The sequence below is a fragment of the Panulirus ornatus genome, chromosome 18 (genome assembly GCF_036320965.1).
Source record: "Panulirus ornatus isolate Po-2019 chromosome 18, ASM3632096v1, whole genome shotgun sequence".
Taxonomy (NCBI): domain Eukaryota; kingdom Metazoa; phylum Arthropoda; class Malacostraca; order Decapoda; family Palinuridae; genus Panulirus; species Panulirus ornatus.
The window spans coordinates 8997209-9021025 of record NC_092241.1 but is presented as its reverse complement, the minus strand read 5'-3'; the positions used below and the strand labels follow the sequence as shown (position 1 = coordinate 9021025).

The 23817-nt window shown below is 39.3% G+C and overlaps 2 protein-coding genes across 10 annotated transcripts in view; both read right to left on the bottom strand.

The window, feature by feature from the left end:
* Positions 1 to 4134, bottom strand: part of LOC139754985 (N-acylneuraminate-9-phosphatase) — a 68127-nt gene extending 63993 nt beyond the window's left edge. For all 4 annotated transcript variants that reach the window (XM_071672855.1, XM_071672856.1, XM_071672859.1 and 1 more), the window contains exon 1: positions 3911 to 4134. In XM_071672855.1, coding sequence (XP_071528956.1) covers positions 3911 to 4039 — 129 coding nt within the window. In that variant the 5' untranslated portion in view covers positions 4040 to 4134. The remainder of the gene's footprint in view (positions 1 to 3910) is intronic.
* The window catches only part of Neurochondrin (neurochondrin), a 716757-nt gene that overhangs the window by 20484 nt on the left and 672456 nt on the right, over positions 1 to 23817 (bottom strand). The window contains exons 5-9 of one of the 6 annotated variants that reach the window (XM_071672854.1): positions 16762 to 16919; positions 15726 to 15864; positions 13789 to 13974; positions 12296 to 13417; positions 11120 to 11345 (exon numbers count right to left, since the gene is read on the bottom strand). In XM_071672854.1, coding sequence (XP_071528955.1) covers positions 11120 to 11345; positions 12296 to 13417; positions 13789 to 13974; positions 15726 to 15864; positions 16762 to 16919 — 1831 coding nt within the window. Of the gene's footprint in view, positions 1 to 4140; positions 4269 to 4516; positions 4662 to 11119; positions 11346 to 12295; positions 13418 to 13788; positions 13975 to 15725; positions 15865 to 16761; positions 16920 to 23817 lie in introns of those variants that run through there. The other 5 variants (XM_071672852.1, XM_071672851.1, XM_071672850.1 and 2 more) reach the window with 5 other exon arrangements.

Here is a 23817-nt window from a genome sequence, read left to right as displayed (position 1 = left end):
ATGACAGCCACTAAAGTGCTAGCTTACTAAGGAGTCTTCACCAACCCTGCTGAAGTAGCACCAATGGATGGTGGCTTCCTACCACATACTTTCAAAGAAAGACATAAGCTTTATTCAAACAACCTTGCCGAGACAGGCGCTTACTCAGGATATGGGCAGCTGTAGAGAATGGTAAATTACCGAGACTGGTAAGATAACGGTGAATATCTCAAGCAAAGATAACAAAAAAAAAAAAAAATATATATATATATAATATATATATATATAATATATAATATATATATATATAATATATATATATATATCCCTGGGGATAGGGGAGAAAGAATACTTCCTACGTATTCCCTGCGTGTTGCAGAAGGTGACTAAAAGCACAGTATTGTATTTTGTGTTTTTTAAATGGAACGAGATTGCCCCCAATTTTTCTTTCTTCGATGATGAATACAGCAGTAAAGAGGTGTTATGAAGAATACTGAAAATTTGAATGATTCATGAAAAGCTAAGTGAAAATATATACATCAATAGAACCCATGAAAACCTTATTAAACTTCCCTAGCAATGAAAATATACCAGTTTTTGATGCTAAGAAAAATTTCTATTTAAAATCATTTAGTGGTGACATATGTTAATTCTTTTTAATGACTAGTTTATATTTGACATTATATTTTCTTTTGTGTTATGTTGACAGCCCTAAGTTGGCATGTAGGTAAGGCTGACTGGCATAACAGTTTTACCTTAACAGTTTCCTAAGTTTTCTAGATGGAGATAGGTATGTACCCTCCTGTGATCCCCTGTGGACTCTGCACAATTAATCTTCTCACTCGTAGGAAATGCTATTTGCCACTTGCAAAATATGTCGTTTTCTGGATAGGAAAATTCACTAATTCAAGCGCCAAAACAATATCATGAAACCAACATGTGCTGACTAGTCAACAAAACAAAAAAAAAAAAAAAATATATATATATATATTATATATATATATATATAATATATATATATATATATTATATATATATATATATTATATATATATATATCATCCCTGGGGATAGGGGAGAAAGAATACTTTCCACGTATTCCCTGCGTGTCGCAGAAGGTGACTAAAAGCACAGTATTGTATTTTGTGTTTTTTAAATGGAACGAGATTGCCCCCAATTTTTCTTTCTTCGATGATGAATACAGCAGTAAAGAGGTGTTATGAAGAATACTGAAAATTTGAATGATTCATGAAAAGCTAAGTGAAAATATATACATCAATAGAACCCATGAAAACCTTATTAAACTTCCCTAGCAATGAAAATATACCAGTTTTTGATGCTAAGAAAAATTTCTATTTAAAATCATTTAGTGGTGACATATGTTAATTCTTTTTAATGACTAGTTTATATTTGACATTATATTTTCTTTTGTGTTATGTTGACAGCCCTAAGTTGGCATGTAGGTAAGGCTGACTGGCATAACAGTTTTACCTTAACAGTTTCCTGCGTTTTCTAGATGGAGATAGGTATGTACCCTCCTGTGATCCCCTGTGGACTCTGCACAATTAATCTTCTCACTCGTAGGAAATGCTATTTGCCACTTGCAAAATATGTCGTTTTCTGGATAAGAAAATTCACTAATTCAAGCGCCAAAACAATATCATGAAACCAACATGTGCTGACTAGTCAACAAAACAACCAATGCATACTGTTTACATATCATCACTGGTAATTTCATTTTTTTTTTTTTTTTTATACTTTGTCGCTGTCTCCCGCGTTTGCGAGGTAGCGCAAGGAAACAGACGAAAGAAATGGCCCAACCCCCCCCCCCCATACACATGTACATACACACGTCCACACACGCAAATATACATACCTACACAGCTTTCCATGGTTTACCCCAGACGCTTCACATGCCTTGCTTCAATCCACTGACAGCACGTCAACCCCTATATACCACATGACTCCAATTCACTCTATTTCTTGCCCTCCTTTCACCCTCCTGCATGTTCAGGCCCCGATCACACAAAATCTTTTTCACTCCATCTTTCCACCTCCAATTTGGTCTCCCTCTTCTCCTCGTTCCCTCCACCTCCGACACATATATCCTCTTGGTCAATCTCTCCTCACTCATTCTCTCCATGTGCCCAAACCATTTCAAAACACCCTCTTCTGCTCTCTCAACCACGCTCTTTTTATTTCCACACATCTCTCTTACCCTTACGTTACTTACTCGATCAAACCACCTCACACCACACATTGTCCTCAAACATCTCATTTCCAGCACATCCATCCTCCTGCGCACATCTCTATCCATAGCCCACGCCTCGCAACCATACAGCATTGTTGGAACCACTATTCCCTCAAACATACCCATTTTTGCTTTCCGAGATAATGTTCTCGACTTCCACACATTTTTCAAGGCTCCCAAAATTTTCGCCCCCTCCCCCACCCTATGATCCACTTCCGCTTCCATGGTTCCATCCGCTGACAGATCCACTCCCAGATATCTAAAGCACTTCACTTCCTCCAGTTTTTCTCCATTCAAACTCACCTCCCAATTGACTTGACCCTCACCCCTACTGTACCTAATAACCTTGCTCTTATTCACATTTACTCTCAACTTTCTTCTTCCACACACTTTACCAAACTCAGTCACCAGCTTCTGCAGTTTCTCACATGAATCAGCCACCAGCGCTGTATCATCAGCGAACAACAATTGACTCACTTCCCAAGCTCTCTCATCCCCAACAGACTTCATACTTGCCCCTCTTTCCAGGACTCTTGCATTTACCTCCTTTACAACCCCATCCATAAACAAATTAAACAACCATGGAGACATCACACACCCCTGCCGCAAACCTACATTCACTGAGAACCAATCACTTTCCTCTCTTCCTACACGTACACATGCCTTACATCCTCGATAAAAACTTTTCACTGCTTCTAACAACTTGCCTCCCACACCATATATTCTTAATACCTTCCACAGAGCATCTCTATCAACTCTATCATATGCCTTCTCCAGATCCATAAATGCTACATACAAATCCATTTGCTTTTCTAAGTATTTCTCACATACATTCTTCAAAGCAAACACCTGATCCACACATCCTCTACCACTTCTGAAACCGCACTGCTCTTCCCCAATCTGATGCTCTGTACATGCCTTCACCCTCTCAATCAATACCCTCCCATATAATTTACCAGGAATACTCAACAAACTTATACCTCTGTAATTTGAGCACTCACTCTTATCCCCTTTGCCTTTGTACAATTTCATGCTTTAGTGAAAAGCTCAAACACACACAACATCAAGCTCATGAGCATGTCAAACAAACATTTCAAACAATGTATCACACATCAGCATTACTAATATACATCCACAGAAACAATGACAATTCAAAAGTTCTGTTGATTCCTGGAAATTATTAAGCATACATAACACTAACTACTATAACCTGATTTACCTCTGAATAAAAAGATATGAGCTATAACATGCAGCAGGACTCTTATTCCATGTACATTAAGCTACCAGTGCCAAAAGTAACATTCAAATTCCTCAGGCACAGCAGCAATCCCAGACTTGTATTTCACCTCATTTAACATTATTTATAGTAGAGAAATATCAAAAGCATTTGATTATATGGATACTCATAAAGTATAACTTTAGCTATTCATGAATGTTACCATGGAGCTGACCATCAGGAAGTGGGAAACAGCATTCCTTGGCCTTTACAATACCCAAGGCCTCAATCTTTTGGTTGGCTTCCTTGTTTCATAATCTCCAACTCTGATGTGCTTCTAATAATCACATACAAATCAGCTATCTCTTGGAAATGGAGATACGTGGACTATCTGTTTTTTACTACAAATCAATGAGGAGGAATCAAATCCTTACTACAGGCATTAAAAACTATTCGTTTCCTACCGTAGCACAGGTAGCACTGTCTGCCTCTCTCGTGAAGATAAGGGTGTTGTCTAAATCAAAAAGTATGGTAGTGATGCTACGGACACAGGTCTTCTCACTACTGCCGATACCAGAGCCGTCCATCACCATTTAAGATAACCAGCCACGGGTGTCTTTAACTATGCAGGTGCTGAGCAACGTGTGTGTGTGTGTGAGTGTGTGTGGGTGACGTTATCATGAACGTAACTCACCAAGGTAAAGGCTGACTGAGTTTGCGTCATGGGTTCCGGCCTCTCGTTAACCTCGGGGGAATAAAATACAGGGTTACTCCTCTTTCAAGTTACTATAGTTACCCCCCTTTCCAATACCATGCAAAGTCCAGCACGAGCCAAATTGTCATGGAAGCTACTGAAATATAACAATCTAGCAGTGTTCTCTCTCATGTAAGATGTGTATCAATTCTGCAAGACATCATACACCCGCCAACGACGCATAAACCTACCCCCAGAGCGCGGTCTAAACATCACCTTGATGTAAATATCCCAAGTCAGTCCACATCAAATCTATAATATACCTCGTCTGTGAGGTACACCTACGATACTGTAAATCACATGATACACCACGAACCTTAGATAAGTTCCATGTGCTTGTATGTCGACGAAAACGACAGAGTCAGGTTCTCAAAAGGTGGCGAAGGGCGATGCAGCAGCCATGAGCTGGTGCGCCACCATCAGCTGATCGTCCCCAGCAGTCCCCTCTCCAAACCCCGTTACAATGCATTAGTATCAAAGCTATTAATAAAAATAAACACTAAGGCCTTTGTTTGGGTATATGCTCTAACTCGCATTCAAGCAGTGATCAACTTTAAAAATATACCCATCACTTCTTCCACTTAAATTAAAATATAAAGTTATAGGTAAAGTACATATTTACAACGTTACTAAGCACTTAGCAACACATGTTCCTGTAACATACCCAAGTGTAACGAACCCACGTGTAACATACCCAAGTGTAACATACTCACGTGTAACATACCCACGTAACAGATATATCATCTTCCCATTCTGGAAGGATGTTATTCAACACTAAAGGGAGCATGTGCAAATATTGCATATGTCTAATACAGTAGTAAAATTGGTCTAACCTGCAAACTCTAGCACTAACATGAATAATATATAACTCATGAACAAGTGGAAGATACACTTTTTTCATTTATCAGTTAATAATTATCACATAAACGTGGCATTATATGAACTTAGGAGGCAAGATGTGTCACAAATTTGCTCAACTTCTGAGAAAGTACCTACATACCTAGAATAGAATTTTGCCAGAATTGCACATCTAGCGCGTTGCGATTTGAATTATAAGTCATAGTTTATCTCCCAGCTAAACTTATAATATTATAAGACTTGAGAGAGATTCCTTAAGACATTTTCCTTACAGCGCGTTGCATCACCAAGAGGAAAACCAAGATTTAAGAGGGATGTGAGTTCCGTATTCTCATGTATCATATTTAATATGAGGTTGAATGTTTGTGAACTACGTGTCAGGTGCCTGTGTTGTGGTAAAATTGAAAGATAAGACCGCAAACTGGGCCGAAGGGGTGAAAAATGACAGCCACTAAAGTGCTAGCTTACTAAGGAGTCTTCACCAACCCTGCTGAAGTAGCACCAATGGATGGTGGCTTCCTACCACATACTTTCAAAGAAAGACATAAGCTTTATTTAACAACCTTGCCGAGACAGGCGCTTACTCAGGATATGGGCAGCTGTAGAGAATGGTAAATTACCGAGACTGATAAGATAACGGTGAATATCTCAAAGCAAAGATAACAAAAAAAAAAAAAACCCTTACGTATGCAACATTTTCTGGAAGTACCATTAACAAAAGTTGTACACTGTGGTTCCTTCAGCATCACTGTATTTTACAAAATCTAACAGCTTTTTGAGTTATTGGGATATCCAATCGCTAAACTTAGTCAGATTCTAATGAGACCGAGCTGCTTCGCAGATATGACCATATATTAACAAATATAGAGTGATTATATTTGACCAAACAGCTGATAGCAATTATCAAGGGAGCTTTGTTCAATAAAAAAAAAAAATCGATCTGGCGTTGCAGCCATGATTTCATTCTCAAAAATTTACCAAAAGGGAGGAGCGGCTGGGAATCATACCTTATCTTGTCTTCAGTGCCCACTATCATCATGTGAGGGGAGCGTAGATACCTGGCTAGTGGAAGCAAGAACTGAGGCACATGGCACCACATCTCTGTGTCCCCTAATGGCTGAAGGATTGAAAATTTTGAAAGTATGTAACACCAAAGAAATTCATAAATTACTCATTCTCTGCTTAGAAATCAATCACGTTTAAACAAAATGCTTTGGGTTATATCAGCTTTTGTTATTACTAATTATGAATGTGAAAGTATTAATAATTAACTGTTGAAAATCTGACTATCTTGACTGAAATTACTACACATTTAGGTGTACCAATTGATACTAAAGACCGCTTGTACACACGCTGTCAAAGGTTCTATTTGTATCTCATTGTATTGCTGCATAATTTCCAGGCCTCTGGAAATTGCTTATCATTTTCGTCTAAGGTTGAGGTTGCGGAAGCGATACGTCTGTCATCTGGAAGGCACAGTAACTGTGACTATGGAAGTTGTTTCCATGCGAGTTCCACTTTCATGGCCTGTGTTATACATAGATCTTCATTCCTATGAGTCCACGGGGAAAATGAAACACGATAAGTTCCCAAGTGCACTTTCGTGTAATAATCACATCATCAGGGGAGACACAAGAGAGAAATATAAGTCAGTTGATATATATCGAAGAGACGAAGCTAGGATTTGGTGTACCAAATGGCGTCATAGATCTTCATATGTTGGTTAGATAGTGAGGACCTTTTACGCAGTAATATGAAAATTTATTTCGCGTCTATTTAGCATTTTTTCCCTGGGGATGTTACACAGCAAGCTTAATGCCTTAACTGTTACTAAAGCATTCTTCCCCCCCTATAACTGTGATGGAGAAATCACTGTCTATGAAGTGGTTTCGGGAGGTCATAGTTTGCTCTACTCGCCTTCAGTCGTTGTCTTTCGAGGTCAAGTACCAAGCTTCTGCTACCCATTGGAGAAGGAAGGGGTCAAGAACAGCAATCAGGGAAGCTGTTGGCTCTGGTCGGCCTTCATATCACGAGCTCAACAGATGTAGAGAATGAACTGCCTTTCCAAACCGCACTGTCTATAAATTATGCTCAATTTACACAAACTATGTAAGCATATACATATAACCCGACATCCCCCCTTTTGGGGTCTCTTGGAACTCTAGGCTACGCTGCAATTAGAAGCAGGGAAAATATGGTGCTCCTTTGGACACTGGTGTATCTAGGGTATGACAGGTAGGGCAGGTGCCCTGGGCACCACTCAACAGGTTTGTTTTTGACCTATGCTGCTACACGACTCACATTTTTAACAGTTTGGTTTTGTGAGATAAAACAGAAACTAGCCTGCTTATCAACTGTAGTAATACTTTGCTACTATCAGTTGCATTGCCGCTTCTACGTTACAACATTGATCAAATAAGCTTTCAAGGCTTTGAGTTTATATAAATTTAAGTTTCGCATAACTCTTCAACAGTTTATAATTACACTGTATATATTTATATGTACATTAACTGTATGTACATTTTCAATCAAGCCAGGGGCACAATTTCAGTGCTTGCCATAGGCACTATTCCCCCTAGATACGCCCTTGAATAGTTAGGGGCATTTTCTTAGTTCAAAATACTTTTTGATTCAAAATTGAAACATAAGATATTGAATCACTCCTATAATTGTAATAATCATGGATAATATATCATAATGCTCTCATTTATCGATACATACTCATTAAATAAGATGGAATGGAGCAGAAATATCCTAAAACTGACATCATTTAACAGCTTAATTAAGTGTCATTAAGAGGATTAAACATTATTTTAACACAATGTTTGTGTTCAACATGAAAAATATTTCTTTTAGTAAGTTTATAAAGGAAATCTTTTCCCCCCCCAAAAAAAATACCAAAAATTGAAGGTAATAGTTCAGGGTATTTTATGTCATCAGCTTTTTTTTTTTTTCAAAATTGAAAGAAAAGATATTCAAACACTTATATACTTGAAATATTCATGGAAAATATATCATAATGCTCTCAGTTACCAATACATACCTAGTTATTACGATGCAAAGAGGCAGAAAATATTTCTAAATTGACTTAATTTAAGAGCTTAAATTAATGTCACAAAGACGACTAAACGATATCCTAACATCAGATTTGTATTCAGCATGAAAAATACTTCTTATAATGAATTTTTAAAGGAAATCTATTTTTCTGAGAAAAATGCCAAAAATTGAAGTTAATAGTTCAGGGGATTTTTTAGCTCAAAAAACTTTTTCTTTCAAAATTGAAAGATAAGATATCTAAACACTTCTATACTTGAAATAATCATGGAAAAAATATCATAATGCTCTCAGTTACCGATATATATATAGTTATTACGATGTAAAGAGACAGAATATATTTCTAAATTGACATAATTTAACAGCTTAAATTAATGTCATAAAGACGACTAAACGATATTCTAACATCAGATTTGTATTGAGCATGAAAAATACTTCTTATAATGAGTTTTTAAAGGAAATCTATTTTTCTGAGAAAAATGCCAAAAATTGAAGGGTGTTTTTTAATAATCAAGGAAAAACTATCAGAATGCTCTCAGTTACCGATACATACCTAGTTATTACGATGCAAAGAGGGAGAAAATATTTCTAAATTGACATAATTTAACAGCTTAAATTAATGTCATAAAGACGACTAAACGATATTCTAACATCAGATTTGTATTCAGCATGAAAAATACTTCTTATGATGAGTTTTTAAAGGAAATCTATTTTTCTGAGAAAAATGCCAAAAATTGAAATACCAAAAACTTTTTGTTTCAAATTTGAAAGAAAAGATTTTCGAACACTTCTATACTTGAAATAATGATGGAAAATATATCATAATGATCTCAGTTACCGATACATACCCAGTTAATACGATGCAAAGAGGCAGAAAATATTTTAAAATTGACTTCATTTAACAGCTTAAATGAATGTCATAAAGACGACTAAACGATATGTTAACACCAGATTTGTATTCAGCATAAAACATAGTTCTTGTTATGAGTTATTTAAGGAAATTTATTTTTCTGAGAAAAATACCAAAAAATGAAGGATCAGGGTATCTTACAACTAAAAAAGTTTTGTTTTACAATTGAAAAATACGATAATCAAACACTCTACACTTGAAATAATCGTGGATAATATATCATAATGCTCTCAGTACCCGATACGTACTCAGTAAATACAATACAAATAAACAGAAAATATTCTAAAATTGACTTCATTTATCAGCTTAATTGAATGTGATGGACAATCGCATGTTTACCAAATGGCGTCCTAGCTACGTCTCTTCGCTGTATATCAACTGACCGTTATATTTCTCTCTTGTGTCTCTCCTGATGATTATTACACGAATGTGCACTTGGGAACTTATCGTGTTTCATTTTCCCCGTGGACTCATAGGAATATGCTTGATTACGCGCAAAATTGTGATATACATCAAGCCTAATATCTTTCATGTGGGTGTGAATATTTGTTGAGCACACTGGGTCTCTCTCTGGAGTGGGTTGAGGTCAAAGTTCCTATTTGTTTTCGTAATCATTTTCTTGAGCTTAGTGTTCTGATAATAGGATTAACAGTTCTAATCTGTCTTCGTCGTTAACAAATGTGGCGAGGTCGACAATCGTCGAACATGTGTATGTCAAATTAACGACTAAAAAGACGATATAAGACTGGGCCTCAAATACAACTTTATTCTCCATGACAACCACATCCCTTCCTTAGTCTGTATGATTCTTGCCACTTTGTGCCTACATGTGGTTGCATTTCTGACAACTTTTATTTCATTCTGTCTAAATAACTTGGATATGATGAACTTATGTACACTTAAATACAGATTTAAGTCAGAAGCGACCTATTCAACGTACGACTGTGAACGTGATATCGGCTAACATAAAATGGAAAGAACGAACGAAAAAAATTACGTATAACTCAGTTGTCGGAGATTATGAGCATTTGTCACTAATTATTTCTCAAAGATTTAAATCTTTTTTATTCATGTCTCTAGTTTTCTTTTTTCCTGTAGAATCTTTCTCATAGAATGGGCTAGACATAATCCTTACTCCTAGAAAATATCTACTTCATTAGAGACGTCTGCTAACTCATGATTCACAGTTCCTTACATCTGAGGAGAATGAATATACAAAACGACAATTACTGAATCATGAATCAATCTTATGTAATCTCTTTAGAGTAATATATTGACTGAATCGTTATTTCATATTCATGCATATTTCATAATAATGTGACCGTACTGGATGCTGGCAAGGTAACTATATGCAATGATTCATGATTCAAAGATACTGGCATTTTCACAAAATAATCATGACATTTTCATCTATTAAGCCATGATTAATAATCGCTGATATAGTAAAGCTCATCCTAATCTTACAGTTTACCCTAAATATAGAAGAAAGGTTGACATAGAGAATGTATCAGAGGTGAAGGGAATAAAGAGAACGGGGAGCGGGGAAACTATACTAAAAATACAAGGATGGAAAGAAAAAGATTTGGGCGATTGTGGCCTGAACATGCAGGAGGGTGAAACGTGTGCCTGCTTAAGAGTAAATTAGAATGATGTAATATAAGGGGTTGACGTGCTGAAAATAGATTAAACCAGGAGGGCCATGTAAGGCATACTGGGTAAATCATGGAAGGATGTGTGGAGCCTGAGTGCTGATAAAAAGCTGTGGTTTTGGTGCATTACACATGACAGCTGAAGAATGGATATGAACCTATGGGTCCTGTCTTGGTCTGTTCCTGGAGCTACCTTGCTAACGCGGGCTACGGCGATCAAGTGTATGTGTCACAGGAACTAACTAGGATTTTGAAGATGCGTTCATACCTAAATATTTATTTCTACGTCTTCTTTGAAATACAGTGAGAGGACGAGGCATGGGACAGGTGAATGGGACTTCTTAAGTTGTTCCATGCCAGATCGAGTCTCGTGGATCAAATGGACCAATTTCTACTATCAGAGAAGAATTACAGTACATCTCCTGCAACCTGCGCATACACGACTTACCAAAAGGCTTGACCGCCACGCGTTCCAACAGAGGGAACTTATCAATCATTTTCCTGAAGTAGTTTTCGTCCTCAATTTTGGCAGGGAAGCTGGTATAATCCACCACCTGGATGAGGTAGAGAACTCTCAGCTTAACCAGGTCCAGTATCTTCAGCAGCGTTTGGGACACAAAACAGTCCACTGATATGAAGAGTGTTTGTATGTTGGGAGCCACAGACACTACGTCCTGGTTTGAGAGAAAAAGTATCATTACTTATTGTCATTACTTAATTCTATATGTGTTAAAGGGACAGAGTTTTACTCTTGTGTAGCCCAGGGAATATCTTAATATAGTAGTGAGGCAATTCCCCTAATAAATGCTTTCCTACTCTACCAGTAATCAGGCGCAAAAAGACATTTTTAACCACAAGATACTGACTAGGCTCTCTGAGGCCCTGTTCGGTATAACAGTGTGAACTGTTATAATCCTTGTGAGCTTTCTAATATCATGACTGTTATTATTCGTCTTCACGTACATAAATGAGCCATTATGATGAACATTTGCCTCCACTATACACAATTCCTTAAAAGATGCCATGTTGTTGGCCTCATCTGTCCAAGTTGTTCGTTTAACTTCTCTTGATAAATGCCAAATGATAATAAGGAAATCTTCTCTTATATACTATGATAAAGCTTCTCTTTCCTTATGTAGTCATGTCTTCCCTCTTATCACATCTTATTTCAAATAATCATGAGAACGTTCACATGACGTTCCAGTGAAACTTTTTCCACAAGTTCTGTTATTTCCCAAAATAGGGAAATTAAACTGCTGCAGCTTATTAAAGTTTCAGATGCTGACCATCTCCCTACCTATGTACTTGAACACAAATTTTGATACTGATTCATAGTCAGTTTACACCACATAAAACTATCCATATGTCAATTTATGGCGATAAGTTGTGCATTATTAATAAAATGAAATAATCAAATAGGCGTGTTCCAGTCCACTGTAACCTTGTTATTCAAATACTGAAGTAATTAAGGACCTAATCATAAACAACTCTCGAAACTGCATATCTAACTAGCTACCTTAAGCACTTTTAGGTTTAAAGGTGCCTATACCCATGAGTTTATGGGCTTACGTGAACATAAAATCACTTTTAAATTATCTGTAGTAATGGAGACAAAATTCATTACCTTAATTAACTTTATGGCGGAGCCTTTAGGTCTGTTGCTGATCACAGGATTTGTGAGGAGAGGAGTGTCGTATGTTAAATCTTGCGCCAGGAAAAAATTTAGTTTCTTCATGGGCTTGAGTTTCGTTGTAACACGGGAACACTGTTTCTTCGTTAGAAAACCGAATGTCAGCCTCAAAGACTCCAAGTTGGTACACATATTGAGCATTTCGTAATACGTATTGATTCTGAGAGGTGAGAATATGCAGGCTTTGATAGTCAATACTTTAATGCGATGACCAACATTTTTCAAGGTTGGGTAAATCACCGCTCGAAAATGTTCTTCTGACGAGTTACCTTCAGCTTGAAGATAAAGCTCTGTTATGTTTGGTAATTTCTCCATCACGTCCTTCAAATTCTTCCCAGCCTTGAGACTGAGAAGTAAAAGATCTCTTCCCACTTTACTTTGATCAAAATCTGTGTAAATCCTCAACGCTTTCAATTTTGGGAGACACGACAAGCCTTTTTCCAGCTCAGGCAGTAATATATCTTGTGAGTGTAATTCAACTACTTTCAGTTTCATTGACCCACCAGAAAGAATTGCATTGTAACACACGACGTTTTCAAAATAAGGAACTTGCAAACCCAAGCTATAGGAAAGAAATTCCTCCATATTCTTATAATAATGCATGACCATTTTAAAAAAGTCCCACTTCTTCCAATTATCAAGATAGCTTAAATATAAATGCCTTAGCTTTGGCATGGATACCTTCACCTCCTTGATCTTCACATAGGCTCTCTGCACCTGCTTCATACTCATACCACTGAAGAAGGCGCTGCAGAGTTCGTCACTGGTATAAGGTATAGACGATAGGCTATGGTTGCTCCGAGCTCGAGTGGCCGATACTGAAAGTCTCAGTATCTCCAGGTTTTTACAGGTTCTGCCGATCGCGATGAGCTCAGCAGCAGATATGGGGTCGTCCATGAGGTACATGTGGCGGAGGTTAGGGGCGTGGGTTATGAGAGGGATTAAGATTCTGTGTAAACCGCTTATCACGTCTGTGTTCAGGTCTGTCAGTTGGTCGAAGCTGAATTTCATCCTATCTACGTGTCGGTGGAGACGCCACAGGGATACTGGAAGGCCCTGCAAGGTAGTAATATATCTTTAAATGACAATAAAGTAATTCAGAATCGTATTATCAAACATAACAACTTTAGAATCATAAGAGCATTGCTTAAGACATGAAATGAATCACAGATTACCCATGATCTAATGCAGTGTAGCACGTCTGTTCACTCCTACACTACATCAAAACATTTACCCACATTTAACATTTAACACATCTAACATTTATAGTGATGCACCTCCACATCCCTGTCTCCCTAACTCCAGTATGACTTGACCACGAGAGAGAGACATCTCTGGTAATACTTAATAATGAGTCGGGTAAAAAAAAAAAGGTTAATATCATCATATGACAAGATGTAGCCATACAAGAGTACCATAATACCTACCTCAAGGTACCCGAGGACGAGCAGTGTGTCATCAAACAGAAGCTGTAGAATCCAGGGGATGAGTGGCTCCTCCTTGTAGTACATGGCGTCTTGCGCCACTTCAGAAATCCGACGCCTGAGTGGCGTCCAAGCCCCACCATATTGTCTGGAGCCCAGCATGACGCGTAGTGCCGACCGCAGCCGTTGCTATGGGGGAGGGGAGGAGGAAAAGAGAGAGGTTTACCCCATGAGGTTCTATTACGTGGCCACTGTCCCCTTACTAGTTCCTAGAGAGATGATAAAGGACTGGCATGTGTTTCTTCACTAAGATACGACACGAGCATGAAAATACGACCTTAGGTCATGGCAGTACAACCATTGAGCCTGACAGTACGACCCCTGGGTGTAATGGCCTGACCTTAGGTCTGTCATCAAACCCAAGGGTCGTGCCCTGGTGGTCAAAGGTCAAACCATTACCCTCAGGTGGTTATGACTACCATGTGTTGGGACAGATGTATGCACATATGACACACGAACAACATATTCTCACCACAATAGTTACAGGAATTTCTTTTATGTCTGGCAAAAGTATAATACCTTGGCTGTGTCTGTAAAAGTTTTGTTCCTTAATTATGTTTGGCAAAAGTATAGTTTCTCGGTTACCTCGGCAAAGTATATCACTTATTTCTGGCGAAAGTACAATAACTTGGTTATCTCTGCAAAGTATATTACCTTGGTTATGTCATCCTAGACCAAATCATCAAACTCACCAGGTCATTCACCTCACTCACCGGGTCACTGTATCATTCCCGATCACCACTCTACTCACCAGGTCAACGCCCACTGACCATCACTTCACCAGGTCACTTGTGACACCACAGTCACCAGGACACCGTACACCACCTCCCTGTCATCACATTTACCTAGTGACCTGACTCATCAGGCTGTTGCAACACTCTCCATGCCACTATACTTACAAGATCACCATACTTACGAGGCCACCATACTTACAAGATCACAATACTTACAAGATCACCATACTTAAAAGATCACCATACTTACAAGATCACCATACTTACAAGATCACCATACTTACAAGATCACCATACTTACAAGATCACCATACTTACGAGGTCATCATACTTACAAGGTCACCATACTTACAATATCACCATACTCACAAGATCACCATACTTACAAGATCACCATACTTACAAGATCACCATACTTACGAGGTCACCATACTTACAAGATCACCATACTCACGAGGCCACCATACTTAAAAGATCACCATACTTACAAGATCACCATACTTACGAGGCCACCATACTTAAAAGATCACCATACTTACAAGGTCACCATACTTACAATATCACCATACTCACAAGATCACCATACTTACAAGATCACCATACTTACGAGGCCACCATACTTAAAAGATCACCATACTTACAAGGTCACCATACTTACAATATCACCATACTCACAAGATCACCATACTTACAAGATCACCATACTTACAAGATCACCATACTTACGAGGCCACCATACTTAAAAGATCACCATACTTACAAGGTCACCATACTTACAATATCACCATACTCACAAGATCACCATACTTACAAGATCACCATACTTACAAGATCACCATACTCACGAGGCCACCATACTCACGAGGCCACCATATTTACGAGGCCACCATACTCACGAGGCCACCATACGCACGAGGCCACCATACAACCTCTCGATCATCACCAAGGTCACCAGGTCAATGTCAGTACCCCTCCTGTCACCAGGTCACCAGTACTGGTGAATTCCTATCCACCATCTGAATCACAAGGACACAGCTAACCATCATCTGTCAGTCACCAGACGTAACGAGTAAACAAGAGCCTCTCTCTCTCTCTCTCTCTCTCTCTCTCTCTCTCTCTCTCTCTCTCTCTCTCTCTCTCTCTCACCAGGTCTCTGTACGCCCAGCGGAGTTCGAACTCGTAGGTGAGAACGCCCGGAACGTCTGACCGTAGAGCCAAGTGCTGCATGAACCAGTCATGGGGCAGCATGTGGTCACTGGTTATATGTTCGTTCGTCTTCAAGATCCTGGAAGAAAAAATAAGAGGCAATGTCTCAGTTCACAAATCTAAGGGAAGTTGTGAAATAAAGCCGTGAAGGTAATAGACCGTGAAGGTAATAGAAAGATGAAGTAAAAGGAAAATGGGCAAAGGATTCTCAACCGTAAAGTTGCAGATCATCAAAAAAATTGCAGTAAGATTTAATGAAGGCCAAGGCTGTGAGTAACATCAGATCAAAGCCAGAAAAATACATCAGTAATAATCATTATCACTAAATACTTTTTCCCTTAATAGAAAGACTGTACAGCTTATATTTTCATCTCCTACAGGCACCAGCCACAGTGCAATCGTGTCCAATCAAGGCTGGGAACTTTTTCCAGGCAAACTTCCCAATAAAGTTTCCATGACATCATACTCTTTCCCTGCTACATGGTATTTCTCCTGTTTTTTTTTCTTTTTTTTTTTTTACCTGCCGGTAGTTGAGCCGGAGGGAGAGGTGGGTGGAGAGGTGCTTTGTCATCTCGTCTCCACCTCAGTGAACGCTGTTACAGCTGATAACCTCGTACTGGACCACCAGGTAGGGCTCCAGTTATCTGTCCTTCCCCATGAACTACACTCCGTCTCCTACACCTCGTCTTTCACCCTCTCACGCACTCATCATACCACACTCCCTCTCCCACACTCCCTCTCTGATGCTCCCATTTAACTCAACCAATTGCAGCCATCTCCCACGCCTTGCACTCCGGTCACGCTTTCTCCCACGCTCCTATACCCTCTTCACCACATCCTAAACTGCCTCTCAAATGGCCTACGCACATAAACACCACTATCCTACATTTCCCCTACTGCACGCCCGACCTCTCCCACACTTTACACCCCTAGCAACCCACTCCTCGCGCTTCCCATCGCGGCCACTGCTACGTACGTGTCGCTGTCTTCGATGGCTCGCATGGCTGGGGCCTTGGCTAGCAGGGCGACGACAGAGCGGGCGCTACAGTCTTCAAGTCGCTGGGGCTTCATCGCGTCCAAGCCTACTATGGAAACTTCCTCACCTCCTCCAATGTTAACACTGGACACACGCACCTGTAACATAGTATATATAAACATCTGTAACAACGTAACACACTGCATAACTGTAACACAAGATGCACCAGTAACACATGCGCTTCTGACGTATATATGTAACACACACAACACCTGTCAAATGGATTACTTCCTACAATGATGCAAAAGTGAAGGAAAAAAGTGAACAAAGACCTGTGACATTCCACACAACACCTGTATCCCAGTAAACACTGTAACAAGAAGACTTATAACACATACAAAAAAGGAAACAAATACATCTTTCCCACGAGAATGACCTGTAACACGGGGAAGGTGGGGTGTCTTACGGTTACACAACACACCTGTGACAGAGAAGACAAAGACTTCAGTAATGTGATGGAGACACATCGGTATTTCTCTCTTCTTTTCCACCCAAGACAACCTTACCTGGGGGATGTTCTGCCTATGCCATGTTAGTTACTACGAAACATGAGTTATTCCTCAAGCCACGACAACCAAACTACTTACGATGGTAATCTTCCACGAACAGCTTTGCTCAACAAGCTATACACGACACGTCACACGGGGCCACAGCATACACAGGGACATGCAGGTAACATTACACATTCGACTATAATCATGAGGAATCAACATTGTAATGTTGATCATTGCGGGGTTTCCAGCGAGAAGGACATGGTTATCCCTGAGATGTTTGTGTTATTACAGGGCTGCTCTGTGGTGTTATGAGATGAACGAACGGAAACGGGGAAGGAAAACGAGTGACATCTAGATAGATAAACAGGTAATAAACTACATTTAACTTCTACTAGATTTAACTAAATTGACTCTTTCCCACTCTGAGATGCTGCAGAAGTCCAAATGAAAAAAAAAAAACATGTAAAATAGTGTGAGAAAGAAAGAGAGAGTGATAAAGTGGAGACAAAATGAGTTGAAGTCAGTAGAGTGATATCATCACCCTAAAGGCGAACAGCAAGAGAAGCTGAGGAGAAACCATCATATCTAGAGAGAGGAAACACAGAAGGGCACAGGACAGCATCCTGAGGAACCATCCTGTGGATAGAATAAAGTGGTTGGTTCCCAGTGAATGTCGGTTTGCGGCAAGGGTGCGTGATGTGTACATGGTTGTTTGTTTATGGATGGGGTTGTTAGGGAGGTGAATGCAAGAGTTTTGGAGAGGGGCAAGTATGCAGTCTGTTCTGGATGAGAGGGCTTGGGAAATGAGTCAGTTGCTGCTCGCTGATGTTACAGCGCTGGTGGCTAATTCGGGTGAGAAACTGCAGAAGCTGGTGACTGAGTTTGGTAAAGTATGTGAAAGAAGAAAGCTGAGAGTAAATGTGAATAAGAGCAAGGGTTGAGGGACAAGTTAACTGGGAGGTAAGTTTGAATGGAGAAAAAAATGGAGGAAGTGAAGTGTTTTAGACATGTGGGAGTGGATTTGGCAGCGGATGGAACCATGGAAGCGGAAGTAAGTCACAGGGTGGGGGAGGGGGCGAAGGTTCTGGGAGAGTTGAAGAATGTGTGGAAAGCGAGAACGTTATCTCGGAGAGCGAAAATGGGTATGTTTGAAGGAACAGTGTTTCCAACAATGTTATATGGATGCGAGGCATGGGCTATAGATAAGGTTGTGCGGATGAGGGTGGATGTATTGGAAATGAAATGTTTGAGGACAATATGCGGTGTGAGGTGGTTTGATCCAGTAAGAAATGAAGGGGTAAGAGAGATGTGTGGTAATAAAAAGAGTGTGGCTGAGAGAGCAGAAGAGGTTGTATTGAAATGGTTAGGTCACATGGAGAGAATGAGTGAGGAAAGATTGACAAAGAGGATATATGTATCAGAGGTGGAGGGAAAGAGAAGTAGGAGACCAAATTGGTAGTGGAAGGATGGAGTGAAAAAGATTTTGAGCAATCGGGGACCTGAACATACAGGAGGGTGAAAGGCGTGCAAGGAATAGAGTGAATTGGAACAATGTGGTACACCGGGGTCGACGTGCTGTCAATGGACTGAACCAGGGAATGTGAAGCGTCTGGGATAAACCGTGGAAAGTTTTGTGGGGCCTGGATGTGGAAAGGAAGCTGTGGTTTTGGTGCATTACACATGACAGCTAGAGACAGAGTGTGAACGAATGTGGCATTTGTTGTCTTTTCTTAGCGCTACCTCGCGCGCGCGAGCGCGCGGTGGGGTGGAGGGGGGGTGCTGTTTCATGCGTTGTGGATGGCAACGAGAATGGATGAAGGAAACAAGTCTGACTATGTACATGTGTGTATATGTATGTATACGTTGAAATGTATAGGCATGTATACGTGTGTGTGGGAGTATATATATATATATATATATATATATATATATATATATATATATATATATATATATATATATATATATATATGCATGTGTATGTGGGTGGGTTGGGCCACTCTTCCGTCTGTTTCCTTGCGCTAACTCGCTATATATATATACGTATTTGTACGTTATAAACGTTTTCATAAAAGTGTTGATTGCGACCATCAATAAGTCCCGTGAAGTATAGGTACTTAGATGGTGATACTGAATACATAATTATCACTGTTAACTACTTTATCAGTTACTCATTACGAAGCAACGGCACAAGACATGCGTTTCTAAGGGCTTTAGTGTGGTTGAACTACTTTATTATATAACCATATGTATGTAAAAGCCACATAATATAGATATGTTCTCTCGTATTTTCCGTTAATTGTATAAAAGTCTAGGGAAAAATTGGTGAAATAAAAGAACATGAAAACTACTTTTTTTTTGTTATGGTTGTTAGCATATTCCACGCCAGCTGATCGTCTTCCATGACTAGCCACCTCAACCTAACCCCCCCAGCTTAACGTACTTGACCATTGCTAACACCGTAACACCTCCATACAATTACTACAGTACACTGGGGTATATATAAAGACAATAAATTAATAAACAAGGGCTACGGGTGACATTGAAATACACTGACAGCTGATAGACAACACACACACACATACCTTCAAATAACTAATTATGTTAAACAAAACAAGTCTTCTTAGGGTGTACACATCCACAGGCTCTTGAAGGAAGAGCTTTAAGCTTCGGCTGAAACCAACTGAATGCAGGACAACAGAACAACAAGCATTAGACGGCGAATTGTGGCAAATACGTATAGTGCGCTGGGCGGCGAGGTGCGCGGTGCGCGGGACCACACATATCACATCCCAAGCGACGCTCGCTGCTGCCACAACCTCCTCATGAAACTTTTATAATTAAAACCTTAAAACCGTCCATACTGTGCACTGCCTTTAAGAAATCACTCACACTAAGAGAAAAGGTATTCATCAAACTATAAATAACCATCGACCTATTTAAAAATCATGTGGAAATCATGAAGGAAATTGAGACTTGAAATCTTTTTGACGTCATGAAAGCAGCGTGGCGGGTGCACAAATCAAACGAAATTAATGAAAAAATACAAATGGGTCTAAATTAAGTACACGGAAAAGGAAGATACTGTTATTGTGATTGGCAATGTTATATCGTATTTCATAACATGTCGCTCGTATTCCTTTTTTTCTTTCATCTTTCTATTTTCATTTTTCGTCAATTTTCCCACACACTGCAATCTCCTCCGATTCATTCACTAATCAGGCAACTGGAAATGGAATATTACCACAGATAGCTATCAATTTTCATGGCCTTTATATCCTGTGCTGTACACGAACATACAAAAGGTAATTTGAATTACCTTCATCACCATTATGTAGACTTAAGTTATAATCTTGGGGACTTAGGAGAAAATTACTACCCTACTTTAAAAGTTGGTAAGCATACATTCACTGGTTCCATTGATAAGACCGAGTAGGAGTGGGGTAGGGAAAATGGGTTTGTGTCAATAACAACCCCGTTCTCAGGAGCGACATGTCTGGTACAGGTAGACTGTGTACGCTTGGGGGTAGACTGTGTGCGCTTGGGGTGCCATTATTGGCACAAGTCGGGTGTGTGCGTGCTCGGGGTGCCACTACTGGCACAGGTCGGCCCGTGTGTTACTGTAGTGCAATGGGCTCTTAGGTGGCTGTAGGTATGTTGTGTATGAATTCCATCAATGAAAATGTTTCTAATTCCTCTGTAAATTATGATTTTTCTTCTTTCTTTTCGGAAACCCTCATCAAATTTTCTTACATCAATATTTAGTATGAATACCCTCTTTTCTTTACACTATTCTATAGTCTCTTTGCTTCTCATGTATGCCAGTTTCATGAATGATTCAATTTCTCCTTCAGTCTACCCATTTTGCTAGCCTCCTCTGGCCATCACTTCATCTTACAGTAAAACTTCACATTGTGGTAACAACTTCAACTAAGGAAATCTTCAGATTCCAACACTCAACTTCATTTTCATTTCACAACATCAATCTCCTTCAGTTTCTCCTTTGATTTCCCTCAGAATTTCAACATAACTTCATCAAATCTCTCAAATTTATCTTTGTTTTTAATTCACATTATTAGTCAGTCTTCAAGTAAACACTAACTTTGAATGTTGGCTTTTAAAGATGTGTTCGACCCTCTGTTAAACCAATACATTCATAAAATGTATACTGAAAACACTGATGATCTTTTTTTTTAACAATACAAAAATGGTATATTCCCTCAAGTAATTTTCGTTTCCTAAATAAATGAATAAATATACATCTTAATTTTACTTAGAACAGCACATAGAGTGCATCCCTGGTTAAGTAGGCTTGAAATGAATACTTTCACTGCGAGGATATCTATACATATACGTGGAAAATATAGAAATATATAGGTTAGGATTAGATCATATTTCGCAGAGTACATATATAGCGTACATGTGCACATAGCACATAATTCACCAAGTATAGACATGTACGCATTGAAAATATAAATTCCTAGCACACATAACCATTGCTGTACATATTATATAAAAAAGAACAACAGAGGCGAATATTTTCACATTTAAATAATGATCTCTTCAGTTAATACGTAAATATAGAAAGGAAGGAGGTATAATCCTAATATAAATAGTTTAGTTTACCCTATAAAGATTTCACAATTTTCGTTTTCTATAACCTGCCGCACATAAGACTAAACAGAAAACGTACAATGCCACTATTTAGAGTAACGAAGACGATTCTATAATATACGTAAATTACAATTGATACACAGCCTTATTTTCAACATGTTTACCACTAGTGTAGCGTTTGTTGATTCATGAGGATTCAACCATGTTTTTCTATGTGTACGTCTGTGATTATCCCACAACGGTGCTAAGTAATGTACTCTGCTTTTTACTTTGTAGTCATTATGAAATCATTCCATTTTCAAATTACTTGAGTCGCATTTAGCACAACCTTACTGTTATTATTCTCTTTGTGTCACCAATTGCTTAGAATGTACTACGAGTACCATATTGGAAATAAGTGTATATGTATACTTTATGTGCTATTCTTAGTGAAATACTTATATATATGTACACTCAATCAATTCAAACTCACCAGTTATATGTATATCAGAGCATAATATGATGGTACATAGTTTTAGTGTCATAATACCGCCTCTGGTGACTTCATTAATTATATCAATGATAAGCTGACGGTATGGTATATCTGAATCCCCCAGGATATTACTTACAATAAAATCATTCTCCTGTAATTCAAAACTGGGGGGGGAAAAAAGTGTGTAACTTACCACAACAACAATAAAAAATATATGTTGTACGCTGTTATGAAATCTGGGGAAATCTGGGAAGGCTATAAGGTAAAAGTTTCTATATTCCTTAATGAGAACAAAATACGAAAATTTCATGAAATGGACAAAACGAGTTGGTTTATGATATCCTTTCGTTGAGGATTCATACAAATGTCGTCTGTCTAACATGTTGAGCACGACGGTACGACCCTTGAGCACGATGGTACGACCCTTGAGCACGACGGTACGATCCTTGAGCAAGACAGTACGACCCTTGAGCACGACGATACGACCCTTGAGCACGACGGTACGATCCTTGAGCAAGACGGTACGGCCCTTGAGCTCGACGGTACGACCCTTCAGCACGACGGTATGACCCTTGACCATGACGGTACGACCCTCAAGCACGACGGTACGACCCTTGACAACGACGGTACAACCCTTGAGCACGACGGTACGACCCTTGAGCTCGACGGTACGACCCTTGACCACGATGGTACAACCCTTGAGCACGACGGTACGACCCTTGAGCACGATGGTACAACCCTTGAGCACGACGGTACAACCCTTGACCACGACGGTACAACCCTTGAGCACGACGGTACGACCCTTGAGTACGACGGTGCGATCCTTGACCACGACGATACGACCCTCGAGCACGACGGTACGACCCTTGAGCATAAGTATGCCACCCTTTGCTTTTACTGCCCTAGTCATCATATCTAAGGGTCGTAATATATATGTCTTCCTCAAGGTTCTTGCCCACGCCATAGTATGGCGTGGGCAAGACATCACAGGAGTGTGTGGGGGTATTAAGACAGATTCCATAGGTTCACTGAGGGGTCCAGATATATTCAATACATAGACGCATAGTATAGGATGGGTCAGTGACCATATTCATGGACAGTCAAGTAATGCGTATACCAAGGTACAGACACACACACACACACACACACACACACACACACACACAACTCTACTGTGTTGTATTTTCTTAAGAAGGGAAAAGCACAGAAGCAAAGCTGATTGCGTCAACCTCTGATACAAGCATGACTGTTCCCCAGAGATATTACTTCATACATCTCTCGGTATGATTACATCATTCCTCTATGACCCTTATCCCAGGATATCTTTATAACTATCTTTATCTTAATTATACAGTGTCATTATTAATCACTTCCTTTCACATACATCTTTCTCCTAGTTTGTCTCTATGTCATATC